Source organism: Pantherophis guttatus, chromosome 1 (assembly GCF_059756535.1).
Source record: "Pantherophis guttatus breed Tessera chromosome 1, ASM5975653v1, whole genome shotgun sequence".
NCBI classification, from domain to species: Eukaryota; Metazoa; Chordata; class Lepidosauria; order Squamata; family Colubridae; genus Pantherophis; species Pantherophis guttatus.
In genome coordinates, this window is record NC_142063.1 from 302,395,495 (window position 1) to 302,421,033 (window position 25,539).

General features: G+C 37.3%; 1 protein-coding gene, 1 long non-coding RNA gene and 1 pseudogene across 2 annotated transcripts; 2 read left to right on the forward strand and 1 right to left on the reverse strand.

Annotated features, from left to right (window-relative positions):
* Nucleotides 1-1,647: 1,647 nt before the first annotated feature.
* Nucleotides 1,648-4,232, forward strand: LOC132711988 (uncharacterized). Its single transcript, XR_009622693.2, has 3 exons — nt 1,648-1,758; nt 2,116-2,313; nt 4,192-4,232. It is a non-coding gene; the product is annotated as an uncharacterized LOC132711988 (long non-coding RNA).
* Nucleotides 4,233-9,051: 4,819 nt separating this feature from the next.
* On the reverse strand, nt 9,052-9,718 carry LOC117671413 (cyclin-dependent kinase 2-interacting protein pseudogene; annotated as a pseudogene).
* A 6,398-nt stretch (nt 9,719-16,116) lies between these two features.
* Nucleotides 16,117-23,954, forward strand: LOC148116915 (uncharacterized). Its single transcript, XM_087883227.1, has 4 exons — nt 16,117-16,338; nt 18,135-18,179; nt 19,733-19,846; nt 22,611-23,954. Exons 1-4 carry the CDS (start codon nt 16,275-16,277, stop codon nt 22,751-22,753), a joined length of 366 nt encoding a protein of 121 aa, XP_087739353.1. The 5' UTR covers nt 16,117-16,274; the 3' UTR covers nt 22,754-23,954.
* Nucleotides 23,955-25,539: the final 1,585 nt, after the last annotated feature.

Sequence of the window (25,539 nt, forward strand, 5' to 3'; positions counted from 1 at the left end):
AGACTTAAGATACAGAAGGATCTTGACAGACTTGAGCATTGGGCGCTAACAAAATGAAATTCAATGGTGAAAAAAGTAAGGTTCTATATTTAGAACCTTACAAAAGAAAAACAAAATGCACAGGTACAGTATATATGGTACCTTGCCCAATGGTAGTAACTGTGAGAGGGATCTTGGAGTCCTAGTGGACAACCATTTAAATATGAGCCAGCAGTGTGCAGCAGCTGCCAAAAAAGCCAACATAGTTCTGGGCAGCATAAACAGAGGGATAGAATCAAGATCACGTGAAATGTTAATACCACTTCATAACTTGGAATACTGCATTCAGTTTTGGTCACCACGAAGTAAAAAAGATATTGAGACTCTAGAAAGAGAGCAGAACAGAGCAACAAAGATGATTAGGGGACTGGAGGCTAAAACATATGAAGAACGGTTGCAGGAACTGGGCATGTCTAGTTTAATGAAAAGAAGGACTAGGGGAGACATGATAGCAGTGTTCCAATATCTCAGGGGCTGCCACAAAGAAAGGGAGTCAAGCTATTCTCCAAAGCACCTGAGGGTAGGACAAGAAGCGATGGGTGGAAACTAATCAAGGAGAGAAGCAACCTAGAACTAAAGAGAAATTTCCTGACAGTAAGGACAATTAATCAGCAGAACAACTTGCCTCCAGAAGTTGTGAATGCTGCAACACTGGAAGTGTCTAAGAAGATGTTGGATAATCATTTGTCTGAAGTGGTGTAGGGTTTCCTGCCTAAGCAGGGGGTTGGACTAGAAGACCTCCAAGGTCCCTTCCAACTCTGTTATCTATTCTATTCTATTCTATTCTATTCTATTCTATTCTATTCTATTCTATTCTATTCTATTCTATTCTATTCTATTCTAGCTTCTTTGCCACCTGAGAAAAATGGGATTCTTTCCCCCCACAATATCTTGTTTATCTGTGGATACTAATGTGAGAAGGCTTTATGACCAACTAAAGCTGAGATATGTTTTGTTGCTGGAGCATGTGAATTAAAGGAATAACATATACAGGTAGTCCTCGACTTATGACCGGTTGTTTAAAGACTGTTTGCATTTACAGTGGCCATGAAATGGTTGCTTTATTGCCCGTAAGTCATTCCTTACTGCCTATAAATCACTCATTTGACATTGTAAATGGTCATGTTGTGCTTCCATCCATGGTTATGTGACTGTATGTTGGGTGTTTGGCAAGCAGTCAGTTTATGACTGGTTTTGTCATTCCACAGACATTTGATTGTGAGTTGTGACCTTTTTTTTGTTGATTTCTATTTTTGGGGGGGGCAAAAAAAATGCCCATTTTTACAAGATGCTAAAAAATATACCATAGTTTTGGCACACAAAATAACTGTTGAAGAATTGCAGAAACTAGCAGAGATTGGGAAATGATGAAGTGCATATTTGTTATATGTATTTAACTGGGAAGTTCTTGATTAACTTCCCAGGCCTCATCCTGGTTGGTTTCAGGAAGCCAATCATCCTTCTAAGCCAGTGTTCAACTTTTAAGATGTGTGGACTTCAACTCCCAGAATGGGTAGCTAGGGAATTCTGGGAGTTGAAGTCCATGAATCTTGACAAGTCTGAGAAACACTGTTCTTAGATAAAGGACAGTGTGCAAAGTGGAATGCTGAGCATACCAGTAATCCATATCACGAGAATACACAGGAGACTATTTGGCAAAGCAGGAAGCTAATTGTAAAGGATAATAAAATGAACTATGAGATGCAACACCATGAAAAGGTAATTTTCAAGTTTGTGAGGTAAGGAATGATACTAAGTGGTAGTTGATTCTCATTACAATGGGGAAAAGTCCACTAATTTTTAACTTATGGAATCCTAGACTTGGAAGGTGCCATTTGGGGCATTGACTTAACTCCCCAGCTCTGTGCAGAAATTCAAATTAGAACATCCTTGACAAATGGTTATCAAATGACTGAACAGACTGTATCTTTTCATCACATTCTGTTTCATGTATTAATTTAGTAATTTTAAAAAATGCCATGATGCCATTTCTTATCTTGCTGAAATCTTAGTTAAACATTTGTCTTGTGCATAAGTTGTCTGTATTTATAACCAGCCTGTCTCCTTCCTTTCAAGAGGACAGTATGTTCTATTGGGAAGGTTGTGCCATAAACAAGATAAAAGTGGGAAAGTTGTCAAAAAATGCTGGAAAATAAGACATCTGTAACTCTAGAACTCTGCTGCGGTTCACAATTTGACCTCCCTGCACTTTGTGATGTCTCCACAAGGTCTAATGCTGTTCACAGGCAATTGGTGCCTTACTTCCACCTGTAGGTATGCACTTTAGATCTTGAAAAAGGGTATTGTACAATATGCAGCTTTTTTGATAGTCTTTGAAAGTAATTTAAAGTGTCTCTAAAGGGTAAAAGGAAAATTACTCAACGTTAAAGCAGAAGGAAGGAAGGAAGGAAGGAAGGAAAGAGAGAAAAGAGGAAGGAAGGAAAATTCCAAAACTTATTGCTTGACCAAAATGAAAACTAACTGTTTCTTATTTCTTATTACTCATAATTAATGCTCATATAACTTTCTTCGGAACAATATGAAAGTGGCTTGCACTTGCTATTATAGTCAGTACAGCTTGTCCTATGCCAACCTGGTTTTTTCCCCCCTTGCTCCCTTGCAGAACAGAGAGATTGGAGAGGAAGGGATTTCAAGAGAGTAAACTATTTAAATAGTGCATCCATGGCTTCCAATCTCAGGAATTGCTTTTGATGTGTCATTAAGTCATTAAGAGACACTGGATCATTCCAAAAGGGGAGTGGTAGGAGACAAACAAAAGTCAAGTGTGTGATATCAAATATATTTCTCTCTTTCTAACCAGAAAATATAGATGCAATCACATGATTTTCCACTTAGTAACTGCTTCACTTAGTGGCAAGCTTGCCAATCCCAATTAGAGTTGTTAAACAAGGACTATCTATAGTGTTATTTTAATTGTGGCAATGACTTTATAAACTTCAGTCTCAAAGCAGAACATTTCCTTTTTTGTTATATTATAAATCTTGATATATTGTATTATTTGAATACAACGATGTTCATGTGACATGATTAGAGTATATTAACACCCACTATTTAGATAGATTAAAATATTGAAAATAAAATAAGAAATTCTATCAATATTGGTTACTAATTGGGATGTAAATACCACAACCATAACATCATTTGACTTTTTTATCCAAGGTTAAATATAACATTAAAAGAGGACTGCTGCAACTCACATCAATGTATTTGCTTTATAATAACAACAGATGTATTAGATAACTTTGATTCATTTATTTCTCAATGTATTCTACAAAATATGAGCAATTACTGAGAAAATATGTTTTTTGGGAGGGAGAAAAATCTTCTGCTAATATAATCCACATACTCATATTGTTTAATTACTAGCTTTCTGTGTTTGCCTGAGTGCAAGTAGTAAAATCTGGCAAGCAAAATCTTACCTGAAATTTGGATTTGCATATGAGAGATTGCCAAATTCAGCTAAAAGGTGCCTAACAATCCATCTGCTGACTGTCTGCTCTTTGTCCTGAAGCCAATGCTTTGCAATGTCAATTCTGTAGAGCCAGGGGGCTAGAAGTATGGCATTTGACCTGCTAAGCACCTCCTGAAATTCACATCTGCCATGCTTTGAGGACCTATTTCAGTAAGAAACTTCAACTTCTTCTTTATTTGACTGTACTCTTCTATGCTGAAATGGGGGGAATAGATAGGAAAGTCATCAAGAATACTGATTGATTATGTGCCATCATTCGGGTTTGGGTTTCAATTCCTGGCAACCTCGTAGATAGATTTTCTCCATGACAATCTGTCCCTAACCCATTTTTTTCAGGTATTCCAACATTGCACCTATTGCCATTACAAGATGATGAGATGAGATGAGATGAGATGAGATGAGATGAGATGAGATGAGATGAGATGAGATGGGATGGGATGGGATGGGATGGGATGGGATGGGATGGGATGGGATGGTAAGGATCTTTTTCACTTTCCCAAAAAGGGAGAATAAGGATGGCTAAATGAGGTATTAGCAGTTACGGACAAGACGATTGAATGAAATAATGTTTGAAAATATGGTGTGAGGTATCAATTCCTCAGAAGATACATACTTGTTTACTTTTTTCCCCTTTTTCTCTTAATTTATTCCATCCAAAGAAGAGGAACTTCAAGAGAAAATACTGGACTGCGGGCCACAGGCAAGATATGGCACCATAATGAGTTCCTCTAATCTAGAAGTAAAAATAGAACATTTTTGTTGTGACCACAGTGATTTCTGCAACGAGAGATTACAGAAAGAGCATATATGTTCCTCTACCTATGCTTAATTGTCCTTATCTATGCCCCCTACAGAGCTACAAGCAAGAGAGAAGTTCTCTGGTGCCCTTTCTGGGGGATGAAGATCTTACTGAGGAAAAAGAAGAAGAAAGTACAGAAAAAGGACCAAGTCTTTCCCCCTTTAAAATAAACCTTTATTTGGTAGTGTTACTATTGTCTCTCTGGGATGCAAAATAGCTTATTTAAGTTTTTATTTATATAAAAATTCATATCCTAGCCTTTAATGCCTAGACACCACCCAGAATGACTAACAGTACTTAAAACTAAGACAAAATTAAACTCATTTAAAAGAAAGAAAACAAAAACAAGACAAGAAACAACATGAAAAGTTGAAGGATACAGTAAAAAAGAGAAAAATTAATACTCCCTCCCTGTGGTGGAAAAATGCCTTTTTGAATGGGAAGACCTCGACTGGTTGGCAGAGGAATGCAACAGAAAATGGCAACCTATTCTCTTGAAACCAGGTGCATCCAGGTGAAGCTGCTGAGGTGGCTTTTTCTATTATCTCCACCAGCAGTGCCTTAGTTAAAACTGGAACGAACAGAAATACTTCCCGTTTCTCTTTACAGTGCAGGCAGGCTGATATTAGACAAATATTCCCTAATCAATCCTGCAACTAGATGTTTTAAATAGCCACTTTGAATTGTGTACAAAAATCATCTGGCAACCAGCACAATTCCTACAGAACTAATACGTAGTCCTACTGTCATCTGTCCAACTAGTGAATTCAAAAGAAAGAAACACTCTCGGGAGCTTTGAATTCCCAAAAGTAAAACTTTATTGGAGACATCATTTTAGTACTGAAGAATCAAACCAGTTCTGGTTTTCCCGCGCAACTAATTGCTTAGTTAAACAGTACTTTCCCTTTCTCCCCATGCTGGTTGATCACATTGTCCAATTATGAGATATCCTTTTGTTATGGGAACAGTCCATTTCTTTCTCAAGCACCTGCAGTGATGACCTTGATGGTTACCAGGCTCTCACGGTCCATGGACACATTCTCAGCATCCTATTTCCCCCTTTCCTCCCCCCAGTTCATTGGTAAGTTGAAAAGCATTAGGTTTGAAAGAAACAAAGTGATTCAATCTTGACACCTATCTTCAAATGCCCATCAACATTGCTGCTGCTGCATTTGGGACCAATAGCAGTTTCTAAGAATCTTCCAAGAGAGGTCTAAGTACAACTTGTAACAATACTTTATCTAGATGTAAATAAGGCAGATGTTACTATGGCCCAAGTTTGATCTTGTCAGGAATAGAAGCAATTGGCTACCAACATATGATGGGAAAGACTAGATCCAGAAGCTTATTCAAGAGATAAACTGGATTACCCCATTCCATAATCCCATTCCAAACTTGAATTGCTTCCTGATATATACTTCAAATCAGGTAAGCTTTAAAGAGCTCCATTCAGACAACTCTGACTTATTGCATCAAAGCTTTTTAAGGTCAAAAGTATTCAGCTCACTTTCAGTGGGCAGATTTTACGCTGGTCCAATCTTTCATGAGGGCCAACATAATCACTAAACTCATGAATGTAAAAGGATTGGGCCTGCCCTCCTTCTTCCCTGCTGATGGGCTCAATTTCTACTGGATGAGAAAGAAAAAAAAATGGTGTGACAACAAGTTCCAAAATTAGGCAGAAAATTCACAAGAATACTAAAATGCATACATATATACTTTGAAAAAGCTGTATATTGTGAAAAACAGGCTGAACCAAATTATGCCATTTGTATTCCCTCATTTGGAATTCAATCATAATTAAACTGGGGCAAAACCAATGTAATGTTTTAACTGAAAATATTTTTTGCTACTCTAGACTTTCTTATCTCAAAAGGCCTTCATGAAAGACCAGAAATGAATTGTTACAAGTACATGCATAATTTACCAGGATGAAGGATTCAGCATTCTTGAAGGTCTTATCAGCACATTTTTATACTACTTTTCCCCTCCTCCTCCCACTAAATTTCAAGGGGATAATTTGTAGTTTTTCACCTCAGACAGGAGACAGTAGTTTAATCACAAATAAAAAGAAAACGTTTTATAGCTCATGCATTTTACTTTTGAGCATAAGTCTTCTGTAAGGCACCATTATAAAATGGTGAATGTATAATGCATGTCTGCTGATGGCATCACAATTGTGATGTTCACACAAGAAGGTATTAATCTAATTTCATTACTATACTGAGATTTATCAATCTAATTGTTATTACTTCAAAGCCATATATCCACCTTTCTTATATTAACAAATAATATAGCCATGCTATATAGAACCAAAGATTCTAGAACAATGAAGTAATGATTTCCTTCTGAAACATAGCCTCTTCTTGGTACCTAGGAAAAGTCTGCACATTCCTTCAGACTCTCAGTCACATAATTGCATAGTAAAAATGAACCACTTTAATGGAAACAATTAATTATACATCAGACAATTAGAGAGCTTATTGGTATATGTTGCATTTGTACATATCTTATTCTGGCAGCTATTGTAATTCAGTCTATAGCAGTTTAAAACACTGCATTGGTCAATGGCATCAAAAGTCACTGAAAGACCTAGGAGTATTAAGATGGGGACAGAAGCCCCCCCCCACCAAATCCTGACTTTGTCATGGGTCATTGACCAGCATAACCAAAGTTTTCTGAATGTCACCTACACCCTGACTGAAATGGGTCTAGATCATCTGCTTTCTCCAAGTTCTTTTGAAGTTCACCACTCTATCTGGCAGTGCCATTTTGTGCATCTTCAGCTTGTGTTATCTCAAATTTCTATACTACTGGTCATACAGATAACTGCAGTCCAAAGTGCCACAAGTCACAGATTGTTCATTCATTTCTACTTGGTATAAACACTGTTGTTAGAATTTTAAAAAAAAATTTTTGAGGAAGATTTTGTCAATTGGTAAACGGTATAATTATAAAAATATATTATTTATATTTCTTATGGTAGGCAAGCTGATCTTGTTCCTGCTATTTATTTAGATTTATATCCCCTCCTTAAGAATGAAATGCACACTGACTAGTGTACATTTCATTCTTTCCACCTGCCATGCCCTCACAGTGTCCTTAACTAAGGGCTTTAAATCAGTTTAAGTAGGATTACTGGGGAAAAATAATGCTTTTATAGTATAAGCAAAATGAGGCATTTCTAATTTCCATGAAAAACATGTATTGAAAGTACAAGAGGTTCCATCACGAACTGGGAATTGCAAAATTGAGACGTGGACTACTGCTTGGAAAGGAGAAAGTTTATTTCGAGAAATAAAGCACAGAAACCAGCTTTCAAAAGGCTGGCTACAAGATTGGGGTGTCGAGGTTGGAGATTTTACAGGGACAGGTGTGTGCATGTGTGAGAATGTGTTTTCCAGTCTATTTCTTCTGATAGATGTGCAGCCATTTTTAATTAAATTTTACCGAGAATGTAGATCTTTCTTTGATGTGTATGTATGTGTGGTGCTGGGTGCCATTCCTGTGTACCTAAGAAAGATAACAGTCTGATGGATTTGCTTATTCTTTACTTGATTTAATCAATACCAACATGGCTATCACTTATTGGCTGAAAGTGGTTATGCTGTTCTTGCAACATTGTATTTATCTTGCAATATTATGTCATCTTGCAAATTGTTTCCTCTGGTTCCTGGAATATCATATTAATGATGAAAAGGGTTCCTAAGGAACGTAAGGTAAAGGTAAAGGTTCCCCTCACCCATATGTGCTAGTCGTTCCTGACTCTAGGGGGTGGTGCTCATCTCCGTTTCAAAGCCAAAGAGCCAGCACTGTCCAAAGACATCTCTGTGGTTATGTGGCCAGCATGACTAAACGCCAGAGGCACATGGAACACAGTTAGCTTCCCACCAAGGGGGAAGGTAAGTATTTTTCTACTTGCATTTTTTACCTGCTTTCAAACTACTAGGTTGGCAGAAGCTGAGACAAGTAACGGGAGCTCACCCCATTACGTAGCATTAGGGATTCGAACCGCTGAACTGTCAACCTTTTGATCGACAAGCTCAGCTTCTTAGCCACAGAGCCTCCGCATCCCTGCCTGGGACAATATAAATAAAAGGAATTTATTTAAATAAATAAATAAAAGGAACGTATGAACAAGCTTATTTCTAATTAACTTCTATTTCTAATAGATGGATATTATGTTGGTAGAGTTCAGCAATGAGCCGAGCTGGAAGAAATTCTACAATTATAGTTTTGTCTTTTGTCTAGGATTATTTTCGTGCTTTTCTATGTATTATGTCACCTGCATTCTAGAATTAATCCCAGATGCTTGGTTGAGGTTATCTGTTACGTAACAAATTTATTAGCACAGTTAGATTAACTCAGTCTTTCAGATCTCCAGCTACATCAATGCACAGTGCTCTTCCCAGATCTTCTATATCACGGGTGTCAAACTCACCGTGTCACGCCATCACATGATATTTCATGACATTTTTCCAATTCATGGAGCTGGGGTGGGTGCGGCCTGCACAGGACGCATCTGGCCCGTGGGTTGCCAGTTTGACACCCCTGTTCTATATTGTGACACATATGTCACAACTCTTTCAATTTTTAATACAACAACAAGGCCAAATTGAATTGAATCCAAAATTGAACCCAAACTATTTTTTTCATAAAAAAGTAAGAACTTTATTATAAATAAGCTGTAATAAAATTGTAAATCCATAACAATATTAGCACTATATATCTTGCTACCTAAATATTTAAATTTAAGGTGATATATCAAATAGGTAAAATTATAACTGCCTATGCCCTGTTTCTAACCACATACTTTCTAACAGAACTATGTTGCTATTGTCAATGTAGGGCTGATATAACCATGATGATAAATAAACCATCACTAGATCTTGGTCAGCAGTATGAGCAATTTCTTCCACAATGGTGTGCTTGAGTTTCAGTTCTTGGGAATACATATCTAAGAGCTTGACCGAGACTTCATGGAAATGGGAAACAGGCCATATGTGAAATAACAGTGCCTTGGGTTCTGCTACATGTTTCTAAGTCACAGACCCCTTTAGTTATTGAACACAGTTTTTCCATTTTCTCATGTATTTTAGCCAATACATGAAAAATGTAGTTCTGTACAGCACTGCTCCAGTTCCATGTTATAGTTAAGTGGCAATCTTTCACTGTCAGAGGGATCCTCATGTTCCATCTCCAAATTGCTGTCTTTAAACTGTGTAGCATTTTTGATGTTCACAATCTTGGTGGCAATAGAAAACCCATTATCATTCAAGGTTTCCCATTTCATGATTAGGTTGTGCCAGTCTGCTGCATTATCTTTGAGTTTTCTTGCACTTATGGACAATGCAGGTGTCCTAGGAGTAGAATTACTAGCAGCCATCTTCCCCCTTCACCTGAACCCAAACTATCGATGAAAATATTGGAAAGAGAGGTGGTCATCTGGAGCTGCTGTTTCTTCTTCTTTTAAAAACAAACATGTTTAAAAAGATCAAAGAGAAAAAGGGCAATGGGGCAGAAGGGAGAAAAGTACATAGGCAAGAAAGTCTTGTTCAGAAAGAAGAAATCTTGTTGCAATGTGATAAAAGAAAAAGGGCATGACAACAAAGCAAAGAGCAGAATATTTTTCTCTCTCTGCAATCTCATTACTTTAGTCATGGTTATTTGGCCATTATTCTTACATTTCTGGCTTATTCTTGTTAAGTGTGAGATAAAATTCTCTGAAGTACTGATATTTTGACCCATAGAAACTGACATAACAACTGTAAAAGGATTTTCTCTAAAGAAATTTGGGGGAGTGATGTTAAAGGGATCAGAAGGGATCAGACAATGATGACTGAACAAACACACAGAGGACCATGGAGGAGAAAAGAATAAAAACTTTCTTGCACAGGGGTGTCAAACTCTCGGTCTGCAGGCCGGATGCATCATGAATTGACCATGTCCACTACTGGTTTAGCGAAGGGAAAAAAAGTTGCAGTACATCATGCGATAACAACATGTCATCATGAGTTTGACACCCTGTTCTAACATAACACAAGATACCAACAGCAGCTGTAAGTCAGGCACTGGTCAAGGTAGACCTACAATTCCATTCTAGGACAATATAGAGACCATAAATAATAGCTCATCTGCAGATAATTTATTTATTTATATACCAACAGCAGCTGTAAGTCAGGCACTGGTCAAGATAGACCTACAATTCCATTCTAGGACAATATAGAGACCATAAATAATAGCTCATCTGCAGATAATTTATTTATTTATATACCAACAGCAGCTGTAAGTCAGGCACTGGTCAAGATAGACCTACAATTCCATTCTAGGACAATATAGAGACCATAAATAATAGCTCATCTGCAGATAATTTATTTATTTATATACCAACAGCAGCTGTAAGTCAGGCACTGGTCAAGATAGACCTACAATTCCATTCTAGGACAATATAGAGACCATAAATAATAACTCATCTGCAGATAATTTATTTATTATTTTGTAAGCTGCCCTAAGTAACCTTAACAGTAAAATGGATGGCATATACATAAACAATGTCATTACTGGTTAATAACATCAAAAAAGCAGTATCTTCACTGAGGGTAGCAAAATGTTAAAAGTTAAAAAAAAAGTTAGAAGGCAGCAACTAGAGAGATCATGCAATCTGTCTTCCTGCTTGATGCAAGAGCAGGATTTACTAAAGCATTCTACAGATGGATGTCTAGCCCGGTGGTGAAATCCAATTTTTTTTACTACCGGTTCTGTGGGTGTGGCTTGGTGGGCGTGGTGTGGCTTGGTGGGTGTGGCAGGGGAACGATACTGCAAAATCTCCATTCCAACCCCACTCCAGGGGAAGGATACTGCAAAATCCCCATTCCCTCCCCATTCCCTACTCTGGGGCCAGCCAGAGGTGGTATTTGCCCTTTCTCCAAACTACTCAAAATTTCTGCTACCAGTTTTCCAGAACCTGTCAGAACCTGCTGGATTTCACCCCTGGTCTAGCCTCATGAAATGCTGTATCCGCTGATTGCCAGAAGAGCAGTAGTGAAAAAGTATGTAGCACCTAATGAGAGTCTGTAGCCACTGATTAACAATTCTGATTAACAGTTGTCTAATTAGGCAATTCCGCATACAACTTATCTAAACCTACTTCACTCTAGTTTCAACCCTTTGGATCTGATCCTGCCCTCTGGAATGACAGAGAAGTTCATCTCCTCTTTTATGACAACACTTTTTAGATATCTGAAAATTGCTATCACGTTTCACTAGTCTTCTCTGCACGCCTAGTTCCTTTCAATGGAGTTGATTTCTCATCAGCTGATCATTTTGGTCGCTCTCCTCTGAAACACAGTCCAATCAGTTACTGTCCATTTCAGGCTGTAGTGCTCAAACTGGCTAGATCACACTAAGTGCAGTCTGACCCAGGCTAAATACAACAGCATAATTACTTCCCATGTTGTTCTTAAGTGTTGAATTTATTCTTTTAAATAAATTGTAATTTTCTAGGGCTTCATTCCTGACATGTGTGTTATCCTTCCAGGTTTCCTAATGCTTATGACATCATTTTTTTTCTTCAAGAATTTCAAGATCTTCCTAGTTGTTTCTTACACTTTATGCACTGATGTAAAGACATATGAGATTGTAATTGGGGTCCTATATTGACTTTACTTCATTCATTTCCTGTTAATCTTTTAGTCTTGCTTTATCATGCTGCTTTCCCCATTGTCTTTGATAGCATTTGGCTCCGAGGCTTTTGTATCTTTCCCCTTTGTTCTGATTTTAACTGCTAAACATATTCTTCCTAGTGTATGTAAGATGCCATCCATGTTTGTCTAAGAATCTTTGATGTAGAAAGTCCATGAGCAAGTTATCTAAACCTTCTCAGTGGCATCTTCTCTGTAGCTAGTTGTTTATTCCAGGAACCCTGTTAACAGAATAACAGAGTTGGAAGGGACCTTGGAGATCTTCTAATCCAAGCCCCTGCTCAAGCAGGAGACCCTGAATCAGTCCAGACAAGCGGCTGTCCGTCTCTTCTTAAAAACCTCCAGTGATGGAGCACCCATAACTTATGAAGGCAAGCCAGTTCCCAGGTTAATTGTTCTCACTGTTCTTGTTCTTTATTCTTTGTTCCTTGTTCTTCTGCTATTTCTCTTCTCACCTAGAGTGAAAATCTGATATTGATTTCTTATTTCCCTTTTCTGCCCTTGTCCTGCTCACAAACTTCTCAGCTTCCTTTATTCTATTCCCTTTAACTTCTTCCTCAATAGATAAGGTAAGATAAGAGAACCTTTATTGTCACTTTTTTTCTGTGAACACACTGGCCCACATTAAAAAATGAAATTCTGATGCCTACTCTCTTCATACAAGAAGGCGACATTACACATACCCACAAAGTTTCCTTTGCAGTCCATATTACTTGGACAGTTGCTGTGGATTTCTGACAAGCTCCCTCTGTCAAACCACTGTTTACTTTCCCTGTTTAGTCATTCAGCGAGGTGACTGCTCAGCTAAATTAATAGCAAAGACTGCTGCAATCCCACACAAAGGACAATCAGTCACAATGAGTTGTAGCAGCAGTATAGGTAGCCCTCAACTTACAACCACAATTGAGTCCAAAATTTCCATGGCTAAGTAAGGTATTTGTTAAGTGAGTTTTGCCCCATTTTACAAGCTTTCTTGCCACAGTTGTTAAATGAATCACTGCAGTTGTTAAATTAGAAACATGCTTGTTAAGTGAATCTAGCTTTGCTTGTCAGAAGGTCGCAGAAGGTGATCACATGACCCCAGGACCAGGGGTGAAATGCTCCCGGTTCGGACCGGATCGCCCGATCCGGTAGCAATGGAAGCGGGTGGTTCGGAGAACCGGTAGCAAAAATCCCTGCCCCCCCCATTGCCCAGCTGAGCTGCGTAATCATCAGAGGCTTTTTTTTAATTTTTAAAGCATTTTTTCTACAACCTCTTTGGCCGAAAGAATGCTTTTAAAAGTAAAAAAAAAAAGCCTCTGATGATCGCGCGGCTCAGCATTTTTTCTACAACCTCTTTGGCCGAAAGAATGCTTTTAAAAGTAAAAAAAAAAAAGCCTCTGATGATCGCGCGGCTCAGCTGGGATCATCAGAGGCTTTTAAAAGCATTTTTTCTACAACCTCTTCAGCCGAAGAGATTGTAGAAAAAATGGTTTTAAAAGTAAAAAAAAAAAGTTGGCCACGCCCACTCAGTCATATTAGCCCCCTCCCACCAACCCACGCCCACATAACCAGTAGTAACAAATTTTACATTTCAGCACTGCCCGGGACACTGCAATCATCATAAATACATGCCAGTTGCCAAGCATCTGAACTTTGATTACTTGACCATGGGGATGCTGCAATGATTATAGGTGTGAAAAATGGTTATAGGTCATTTTTTCATTGCCGTTGTAACTTCAAATGGTCATTAAATGAATGGTTGTAAGTCATGAACTACCTGTAGCAGTTGTAGTAGCAACAAGTATTGGTTAGCCATTTCTACTTAATTCTTCCACTCCTTTCTTCCTCTTTTTCTTCTTCCTTTTCCCTCTCCTCAATAAAACTCCCATGCAGAACTCCCATATTTGCTTTCCTTGTTTGCTTGCCTAAACCTGTAATGATTTGAGGTCATTGATCTGAGTTCACCAACACTGTAAGTACAACACAGAAAAGATACGCTGCTAAAGTAACATCTTTCACACAAAGAATTTTTACAGAGAGTTCAGAAATGGAGTTCCCATTGCACATTCTGCTGACATGTTGCCACAAGTCAAATAAATCATCACAAAACGTCGTTCTTGTTTTCTGTTCTATTAAGTTATCTATTACTTTCTTCCACCATCTTGTCAGGAAACGTGGGTTGAAGTTACGATGTGTTACAGAGCAAGACGGACATTTCTTTCCCATTAGAATAGTTCTCTCCACAACAAAGGATTGTAATGGGAAAAGCAGGATAGGATCACACATTGGAACGTCAACACAAAATCAAAGGCATGAAACTGAATACACAATGCCAATCCTTAATCTCCTAACCACAGCTGCATTTTCCCACCTGCCTGTCTTTGCCTACCTAGTTCTGAATGTGGGCAAATGATGGTTGGAAAGGTGTATATAACAGTCCAGATTTATGCAGAGAAGTAGTTAGTATTAGCAACATCAATGCATCAGGAACAATGAGTTGTTTGATTATTCAAGCATAACTTCCGTTTAAGTCCACCTGTTATCCCCACCTACTTATATCCCCATCTTATTTCCGGAAGCTCAAAGTATTCCAATAGGTAACCAAGTAGATTAAGTCCTAGGATGTGATCATACAAGAATGGCTGAAGTATTAACTTCAAGTGATGCATATCTATATCTATAGTGCAAATGTTTAGAATACAACCTGGGACACCATAACAATTTATCACAGTCCATATGGATTTAATGTCTGATTCCAGAAGATCATTCAACTCTGGAGTCATTCTCTTTCCTCATTGGCCTTTTAAGCAAGCTGGTTTATATGAGTGAGATTCCATGATCCCCAAACAGGGTCATAGCAAGAAGATTAGTTGAGGATGTGGTTCATTGGGACTGAAGACTCTCTGTCTTTTTAACATTCCCCCAAATGCTATCATGGCCTAAGCATTTTCTCTCCCATTTCTATGAGGAAGGGTGTTTTCTTTTTAAGCAATAAAAAGAATACTGTATGTTCTTGCTGTACTTGGATATAGAAAAGTGTTGTAAATCATAGTCTTTTTTTTAAAAGAATAAACATATGGTTGCTCTGTTCACTACGCAGTCATTATATAAGTGCTAAAAATAATACTATCCAGAATCTCTAGAAACTCAAATGCTACTATATACTTCCAAACATTTGCTGAGAATGAAAAATTATTGATATGAGATTTCTAAATAAGTTTGATTTCTGCCTCACTCAATAGGTACATACCCTGCTTATTATATTATTATAGAACATAATAGCCTACAAATAAATATGGCATATATTTAGAGATATAATGGATAATTAATATGTAACCCTCTTACATTAATATATTTAATGGCCACATTATTGTTTTGCTACATATATGTGTCTCTGAGTTTTGTTAAAGTATTTTACTTTTAAAAGTAAAAACAGAAATACGTATTTTAACCCAGAGAAATCCAGTTAGAAACATGAACCAGTTGGATAAAAGTATAAATGAGAGGTCTTCAAACTTGGCAGTTTTAAGACTTGTGGAATTCAACTCCCAGAATTCTCCAGCCAACTATGCTGGTTGGAGAATTCTGGGGGTTGAATTCCACAAGTCTTAAAGCTGCCAAGTTTGAAGACCTCTGGTATAAATCTGGTATAAACCAAAGAAGATCAGTATGATACTAATTAATTAATTAAGTAACAGGCCCTGACTTGCTTTCAGGTCACTGCCCAATGTATTAATGAAATCTAATTTGAGTTTACCCAAATTACAGAACATATTACACCAAATATGTATTTGGTGAGAGAAGACCTGCTTTGTATGCTGAAGCCTCCAGATTAAATTTAAAGGATGTCCAAATAGCCTTCTTTCATTTGAAATATGGGATTATATTAGGCACAACAGAGAAATATTATTGTTGCAGCTAACTTCCTGCATCCCTTCTAATCAATTCTCCTACCATTCCGTATTTTAGTATAGGGGTAATTGTTGTTGTGGTCCTGTGGGTTTGAATATCAATTATGATCTCAGGGCACAACTGCCTCTATGACCTTCTCACCCACAGGATAATGATTAAGATATAACAGAAGTATGGAATGCCTCAAGGACAGGATGTTCCGATTGGTGCCAATGTATGCACGTCATCAAAAGGATAAAAACAAGCTGCTGGTCCACTTGTTACTCATCTAAAAAGTAAATAACAAACTGAATTTCTTTCTTTCCAATTTAGCATTTTGGGTAAAGTATTGAGATCTTCCAGTTTCAAGATGCCCTCCATGTATCAGATCTTACTCTTTGCAACCTGTGTCTTCCTCTACTTCATACCTGGAGGTAAGTTTTTTTTTTCTCCCCCCAAAAAGTTAGGAGAAAGGAATCCAAACAAAAATGTCATGTGCAGAACAATCCTAGCAATAAGATCATCTGATCAGCAGAACCAATTGCTCATTAAGATGACAGACTTCACTTCCTGGATATTGTTCTGCTTCAGACTGAACGTATTCGTGCTAGTTCGAATTGTAATTGGTTTAGTGCTAAATAGCAATGCAATCCAATGCAAAGGGACAGAGAGCCATCTGTGCAGGTGTATGCATGCCCTGGACAGATACAGGAGAGCAAGTTCTTATTTGAGAGCCAAGTGGCTTAGAGTTTGGTCCGAGTTAAACAGAGCACAGGTTCAGAATAGCAAACATGATCTGAATACAGTCCAAGAGTCATACATCAAACAAGTGAGTCATCCACTCTGGATCAAAAAGCCAAGATCATGGAGCACCACAGGAAGCAAGGACTCAGAAATGCAAATGCAAAAGACGGGCTGGCTATTGGCCACTGCTTTGAAATTGGCCAGATGCAAGTGTGGCTCAGTTATAAGCTTTGGCACTTTGGTATCTTGAGCAGACCATATATGTCTCTGAAGCTGGTGATTTATCTTGGGACTAGGAGCTCTGCCAGGATCTACCCTTCATCACTTGATCCCTCTTGCAGCTGCTTCAGTTAATGTTGTGCTGAGAACCTCTGAACTCTGCTTACTCCTGAGGCTGGCAACTTGATAGATCAGGCCTCTCAGACTCAGCTTCTGAGTCCGATGAGTCCACATTCATTCCTGATATCTCCAAGCACAGGGTGGACATTTGCCTGGATGCTTTAACCTGGATTTCTGCCTTGAACATTGGTTGGGTTCAATGATCTCAATGGAGCTATTCAGTTGTATGATTTTATGAATGTTGTTTGACAATAGCTTGAGATATTCAAAGGTAATCTTCCTTCAAAATAGACAAAGGAGTTCAGATTAGTTAAATATTTAAGCATGGAAAAAAAAAACCAATGAGAAATATGTGTTGCCCTTCCAACCACTACATCAGCCAAGTGTACTGTGATGCATCCCTGCCACTGCAGTCTACGGAAGTATATTCATTTTACCAATATTCCCTGTTAAAGACTATATACTTTTATTGTACTTTATATAGCATATTGCATATATAATATACTTTTATTGTAATTTCTTTGGTTGTTGTGCATTGCCAAAATAGTTGAGTTGGGTAGCGTACAAATTTTATGGTTCGTTGCATAGTCAGCCAGATATTTAGAATGGATTTGATATATTTACCAACCTATTGAGCCTTTCCCAAGGACCTGGGATAGATAATTATTAATAATACTCCGGCATGTTTTATAAAATAAGTTCAATCTATTTTATATCAGAAGACTGAACTGTTAAGCTGTTAGTTTCTTATAAACCCCTTAATGTATTAATTAGTAAAAGAAAAAATGCCTACAAAATATGTCCAGATTTATCTTTCCCAGTTTAGATAACTTTGTTTACAAGTCCAGGGCAAATATCTGAAGAATTCAACCTTGAATTATTTTTAGTTTCATATCCAGTTAATGTGAAACAGTGGTTTCTTTATTGTTCTAACTGTAACAAATAATATCCTATTTTCCTTTAAACAGAAATTAACTAGCATTAATTAGAATCATATTAAGAAATGGATTAGCAGGGAAGCCTTGCCATAAATATCTTCCACCTGCTTAACTAGTTTAACTATGCTCTCTGAATAATACCTTGAATTAAAAACTGGTTCTAATTACAATCCTTTGCAAACAAGTTTCAAATACCTTTATTTAAACAGGACTTGGAGCCCCACAGACCACTGTAGCCAACCAACAGACTCCAGGTAAGTTTTCTTACTTAGCGCTTTCTATTTAATGCTAAGTGATCTACAGTATATGACTATAAGCAACTACAATTTGCTCCTACAGTAATGTATAGCTTCTGCTGGTTTGAGGGCCACATCTGATGTATTAAGGGTTGCATTCCAAAAATGGGAGAACTCCTTTGGGAGAGACTTTCAGATGATCTAAACAGAAACCAGATGATTGCCGATGCCTCTTAAAAATCATATTACAGGTAGTCCTTGAGTTACAACCGTTCATTTAGTGACCGTTTGAAGTTACAACAGCACTGAAAAAAATGACATGACTATTTTTCACATTTATGGCCATTGCAGCATCCCCATGGTCATGTGATCAAAATTCAGACACTTTGGTAACTAACTCATATTTATGACAGTTGCAGTGTCCTGGGTCATGTGATCACCTTTTGTGACCTTCTGACAAACAAAGTTAATGGGGAAGCCAAATTCACTTAACAACCATTTTACTAACTTAACAACTGCAGTAATTCACCTAACAACTTGTGGCAAGAAAGGTCATAAAGTGGGGCAAAATTCACTTAACAAATGTCTCTCTTATCAACAGAAATTTTGGATCCAATTGTGGTCGCAAATTGAGGAATGTTCCCCACGCTAGAAAGGCCCTTTTGGAAAGTCCTTTGCAACTCACAAAAGATAATTTTCTGAAATCTCAATTTTTGCATATTGAGCTAGATAAGCGACTAATCTGGCATAATTTAGGCAAGGGGACTTTTGAGATATTGGTTTGCATAGCAGAACCAGTTTATGATGGGGGATTGGGGAAGGGACCAGCATTTTCCTTTGGAGTTCCATTTTGCTACTTTTCTGCTTATGAACTGGATCTGTAGTCTCATGCCAGAATACAGCTCCAGATGATGCTTCCTCCTCCTCACTGGTTTGTACACTTTATCCTGCATGTTTTAGGCCGTGCCTTTGCTCTGAAGAGATGATAATTTAGAATAGTGGTTCTCAAACTCAACAGCTCTAAGATGTGTGGACTTCAACCCCCAGAATTCCCAACCAACATGCTGACTGAGGAATTTTGAGAATTGAAGTTGACATACTGTATCTTCAAGCTGCCAAGGTTGAGATGCATTAATCCATCTTTACATTCTGATAGTATGCAGTGAGTGTATCTTTGTTCTTATTATTACTGAGGTCAGGGACAACAGTGTCTGGAGTAATTATCCCAGAATAGACTTTGTCAGTGGCATCTCCCAGCAGCATGCTGACTGGAGAATTCTGGGAGTTGAAATCCACACATCTTAAAGTTGCTGATACTGAAAACCACTGATAAAGAAGAACATTCGCTCTATTTCCAAGGTCAAAGCACTTCCTAGTAATATTGGTAAGTCACTTTAAGTCAAGGATATACTGTGAATCTAATGAATAAAAGTAATAATAACAATTACCATTCAGCTTATGGACCTCTTCACACAAAGATCCTTCCATTCTGGCTAAGCGTGTTGTGCAAAGGCCATAGAAAACTGAAACTCAAATAATTAATGCCTTCTTCAATATTAATTTCCAAACAGTCAATCTGCAATGCCGAATGTGCACGATCCTGAGCCCAGGAAGCCTCTGCTTCCCTTCCATTTCCTGCCCAATTACTGGAAAACAAACCTGCCATGCCCTCGCCGTCTATTTCAGTAAGAAATCTAAGTTCTTTTCTTTAGCTTTATTTATAAGGTGGGATAATGCATTCATATGATTCAGACTTGTTCATTATTGGTTAGCATGGCTACCTTCTACCGTGCATTTAAGTTTACCCTCCAGCATTGTCTACATAGACTTTTCGGTTGCCCATTTTGATACGGTATAATTGCAGCCTTACTTAACAGATGTTTCCTTCATTGCACTTTTTGATTTATTGACTTTTCAATTCACGTATGTGTAGATGTGTATATGCATATGGACACGTCTTTGTGTATTCCTTTCACACTATAGTTTGGAATGAGCAACATTATTCAAAGTGAAGAAACAAAACAAAAAAAGCACGTAGGAACCCGACAAAATCAAAGACATAAGCGAACAAAACAAAACAAAAAACAAACAGGCAATACAGTTAAAATGAGTTTGCTGCAATATCAATCAGTAAAATTGACCTTTTTCTATGCTTGCAAACCACTTCCATCCACCACTTCATACATTGCCTTTTGTTTGTTATCTTTTTCAGGCGTTCATAAACTCCATCTCATCAAGATTTGCTCAGTCTTCCTCTTCCTCTCAATCCACATATGTTTTGTGATTCAATCCTCATTTATTCTCTCTGAATGATCAACCACTTCAATGCATTGCTTTTTTACTGGTCACCTTTGTATTCAATCTACATTCATTTCCTATTTGTTCCATTTTAACCCTATTTCTTTGTATTTTACCACACACACTCATCTATTACCTTATTCCCATTGCACATATGTTTTCCCAGAAATACCTAACCCTCACTTTCATATAACAAAATAGACAGAAGCACACAGTGGTTAGTAAAACATTCCACCAAGGAACACCAATTTGTTTACTTACTCATTATTTATGCATACCTTGCAATCACTTACTTCATTTTCCTGCCAAACACCATTACCTTGATAGTCGATGAATTATTTTTCATGCCTGTATCACTTTCACATCATGCAATTTACCTAATTATTTGATACAAACTTTTTGGATTCTCAGACCAAAATATAGCATCACTGTGTACAAAGTACACATATATTCACATCTCCAACTAAAATACAGCTTACACCTCAACCATCATTATTTATGCTTCTATCTATAAATACTTTAAACAATCACAATATATTAGTGTTAGTTATCTACCAAGATATACAGTATTGTATTGATTGCTAAGAGTTGGCTGATTGTAACAGGATATAAATGTGACCATCCAACCAACCAATCACCTGAACCTCACATATCAATGCTTCAATTTCTGCTAATGTTGTCCTTGAGGGAGATGGGTGGTCCAGAAACTGGATAAACGATGAGATAGATGATAGATAGATAGATAGATAAGAGGGAGAGGGGGAGAGAGAGAGAGAGGGAGGGAGGGAGGGAGGGAGAGAGATATTAATTCTTATGCATGCCTTACTTCATTATGCACTACCCTTGTTGGATTCAGTAACCACACCTCTATTCCATATTTGTACAAATAATTAAAGTCTTCACTTTATTATACTGTATAGTACACTTTGTCTCAATCAATAGCTGGTACGATAAAATTTCCTTCTCACTTTCTTGCTTTTCTTTAAGGATTCCCCTTGCTTGCATAAAGTTGCACTGAACTTCCCAAATATTGCTGATTGTCACCTCTCATAACCTTTGATCAGAATTCTATCAAAACCGTCTGACACTTAACATACTAATGTTCCTGTATTGTTGTTAACCATTTTTGCACTTTTCCTCATGTATAGAGGAACAGTAACAACTTCTTTTAATCGTTAGGCACAGATCCAGTTTTCCCATACATATTAAACCAGTCATACAGCCATTCCATAAGCAACATTTCAATATTATTATACATTGATAACTTAATTTTCATCATTTTTGGACCCTAAAACTTATAACATTTATTTCACTGCAGCAGCATGTCTCTCTCATTCTTACACAAATTTGTAACATTTTTTCATACATTCCCTCATTTCAGTTTCAACCCAACAATTTCATCATTTTTTTATTTTTAATACCATTCACCCTACCAGAGAGTTTCTTTTTTGCCTTCTTTACCTACCTCCAGAATATTTTTTAAATTTCCATCAAAATCTCTTTGCATTTTATCTATTTAAATCTATTTTTATGTCTTTCATTACAACGATATATTTCTTTTCACACACATTATACAACGTTCTTCTCTTACCCTTATTCTTTTCTATCAATCATCCATTGAACAATTTTTCAGTGCCTTTTCAATGCCAATTTTTTACTTCATAATTCCATGAAGCATCCTTTTTCATATTGCCCGTTCAATTTCTTAGCAATAATTCAAGGCTAGATTAGATAACCCTTTTGGTTACTTCCAACTTCACAATTTTATAAATATGTAAGTACTTTACCACTGCCTTCTTCCAGATTTATTTGTACTTCCAATTTTCATTGACAATCCAAGGATTTCCTGTTGATATGTCATTCAACACTAAAATCTCTTATAAGTCTCATTATCGGTGAGATGAGTAGTATATAATTTATTAAATAAAATAAAATAAATCCAGCCCTGCTTAGCGTTTTCAACTCAATGAAGAGCAGTGGGATGGTGTCACCTGCCAGAGATTACTGTATGGAAATCCTTATTAATCTGGGTTTTTAATGTAATTTCCGTATATAAGAGATTTGCTTTTTCTTTTGCTCTCTTTGGCTTGTTTACTAGAATGGAGCACAATGACTCATTTTCTTTTTTCCTTCTCCCCACCTTCATTTTAGATGGAGAGCTTCAACAAAAAATCCTGTCCTGCAAACTCAAGTCAACGGCAAAATGTGGCACTTTTGATGAATTCGCAGACAAAGGCATTCGGTTTGAACATCAGTGCTGTGACAATAAAGACTTCTGCAATGAAAATTTATAGACAGCTGAAATGTCTGAAGATCCTCCCTCCAACAACTGATGTGCATGCACTTCCACTCAGTTTTTTTCTGTTTCCTCTCTCCTTCCCCCATTTTCCTATTTCAAGTTATAGTTCAGATTGTGGTTAGACACTTTCACAAACAGGACAGGTTTATGGAGAGTCTCAATACCATCCAGGTCATGGTTGTCCCAAAGATACTGTTCAAAAGGGAACTAGATGTTCTTGATTTTTTTCCCCCTTGAAAACATTATGCTTGTCATCCAAGAAGCTTCTTCAATTCTGGCCAGATCTGAAGAAGTTTCTTGGATGAGAAACAAAACATTTTGAAAGGGAAAAAAACAAGAACAAAGTCCAATTGCCTTTTGAACAGCATCTTTGGGACACAAACAAGAACAGTTACTCAGAATATTGAGAATTCCTATCTTTTAAAAATGATAACATGATAAAAAGTGCAATGTCCTTATAGTTTTGATTGTGAAGAAACTCATTCATGTGGTCCAAGCTAATTAGTACCCAGGGATGCTTAAGGGATCTTCCATTAACATATGTCTCTCCGGGTATGAGAGTTCCATTTTAGCATAAATGTTCACCATTAAAGCAGCATCTTTAAAGCTTGGGAGCACAATAGAAAGAGAAAGTCATCCAGGAGAGTTTCCAGAAGGCAGCATTTTGAAGAGGCATTTTCCCCCAAAAGGCTGTATTTCAGCATTTCTGAAAGGAAGACAATTTTAGTTTTATTGGGACTTTCACATAGAAACGTTAAAGACTTAAAAGGGTCATTAGCAATAACTAAACTCAGCAGGAGTTTTTAAGCACGGATTATGGTTTGTGTTGAAACAACTCCTAAAATTAGAGCTTGATATTGGTCTCTGCATCATAAGAGCCAAGGATGATGGGTACATGGGAGAGAAACCATTGTGGAAACTTTTTCTTCAGAGAAATCTGTCTGAGCGCTACATGTTTTTTCATCACCATCTGAATACTCTTTTAATCTAACAGATTTATAGACTATTGCAAATAAGACCTGATTTATTATAATGCTGTATTTTTCTTGATTGGAAATATATTGACCTGTTTATGGTGATTTGTTCTTCTTTTGTTCTTTCTTTTGTAAGCCACCTTGGGCACTTTGCAAAATCAAAAGGAGGATTAGAAATAAATAAAAATAAAAACATTTCAGTAAATAAAAGTTATAATGCAATATGGTATATGGTATAAGATTATTCCAAATCTTTCCATTTCCTAACTCAACTTTCTACACATTTTTAAATAACTAAGCCTAGTATAATTAGATGCATTCCTTAGAGATGGAGATAATTACAGTAGTACTAAATACAAGTTTGAACCATAGCTTTATGCACACATCTCCTGTTTTTCTAGAGCCAAGAATATTTAAAACGACATTCTGCCAAAAATACAGTATTTTTTTATGAGTACTGTTAAGTGTAGTGTGGAAGGGCGATAGAAAATACATTACAACTCAAGTTGGGTTAACTATCCTCCAACTTTTTATATAATTTACCCACTAATTAAATGGCAAAGGGAAGAAAAAAAATCTGCTTTATATAAGGTGATTGAGCCTTTTATCTCTCCCGTTTTATTTTTAACACCCCCAAAACCAAAATGTGACTAATTCAAGCAGTACTCTGGCATGTCCTGTCATGCTGTCTGATTCGAGGTATAGAATTCCCTGAGAACAAGGTATCTGAGTGGTACAAAGTCATTTACATGAATAGTTGCTTTACAAAGACTAATGGGATTAGTTCAAACCACTGATTTAAAATATCAATTCAATTTATTTGAATTGTAATTGCAGTGTTTCTATCAGCACCAGAGTGATTCATAAGGAACCCATGACATTAAACAAGGAGGATTACCATATTTAGGATTTCTCTAGGTTTTCTTATTCTGCTTTCTTCAAGAGTGATTAATTTTGGAAAGCATCCATAAAGTACCTGATTGGAAATCTTCTACTTTAAAGCAGTAATACATTACAGAAAACTGCAAACATGCATAGTTTATAAGAGGAGTGACAGAGGAAGAGGAATTATTACTATGGGAAACCTAGTGAGAAATTTCCTGACAGAGAGAACAATTAACCAAAGGAAGACCTCCAAGGTTCCTTCTAACTCTGTTATTCTGTATAAACCCACTATCAGGTCTGTAGGTCTATAGAAACAAAAATCATGTTATGTATGATTGTATTACGGCAGGTTGAATTTCTACAACAATAATAACATAATAAATCTGAAGTTTAAATTTATAACCAAAGTATATAAGCATTAACCAAAATGTGCTTTGTTTTACACAATATGTCTGCTATTGTGTAATCATCTATGTCAGGGGTCCCCAAGCTATTTTCGAAAGTACCTGAAGACAAGGAATAATGGATGGAAACTGACCAAGGAGAGATTCAACCTGGAAACAAGGAGAAATTTTCTGACAGTGAGAACAATCAACCAATGGAACAGCTTGCCTTTGGAAGTTGTGGGAAGTTGTTCATCACTGGAGGCTTTCAGGAAGAGATTGGACTGCCATTTGTCATAAATGGTGTAAGATCTCCTGTTTGGGCAGGAAGTTGGACTAGATGACCTATAACAGTGATGGAAACCTTTTTGGCACTGAGTGCCCAAACCAGAATGTGCGCCGGAGCTCCGCAAATTCGGAGACCAGCTGGCCGGAAACCCGAACACCAGGTGGCCAGTGTGCATTTGTGGACCGGTCAGCTGGTCTTCGGGGTTCCGGTATGCCAGCACGCATGTGTGTGCTGGAAACCAGAAGAGCAG

Bases quoted from the DNA above. Each gene is read 5' to 3' on its own strand.
- LOC148116915 (XM_087883227.1), top strand. From the start codon at position 16,275: ATGCCCTCCATGTATCAGATCTTACTCTTTGCAACCTGTGTCTTCCTC. The intron at 18,180-19,732 runs GTAAGTTTTCTT...ATTTCCAAACAG, and splicing joins AGCCAACCAACAGACTCCAG to TCAATCTGCAATGCCGAATG. The intron at 19,847-22,610 runs GTAAGAAATCTA...CCTTCATTTTAG, and splicing joins TGCCCTCGCCGTCTATTTCA to ATGGAGAGCTTCAACAAAAA.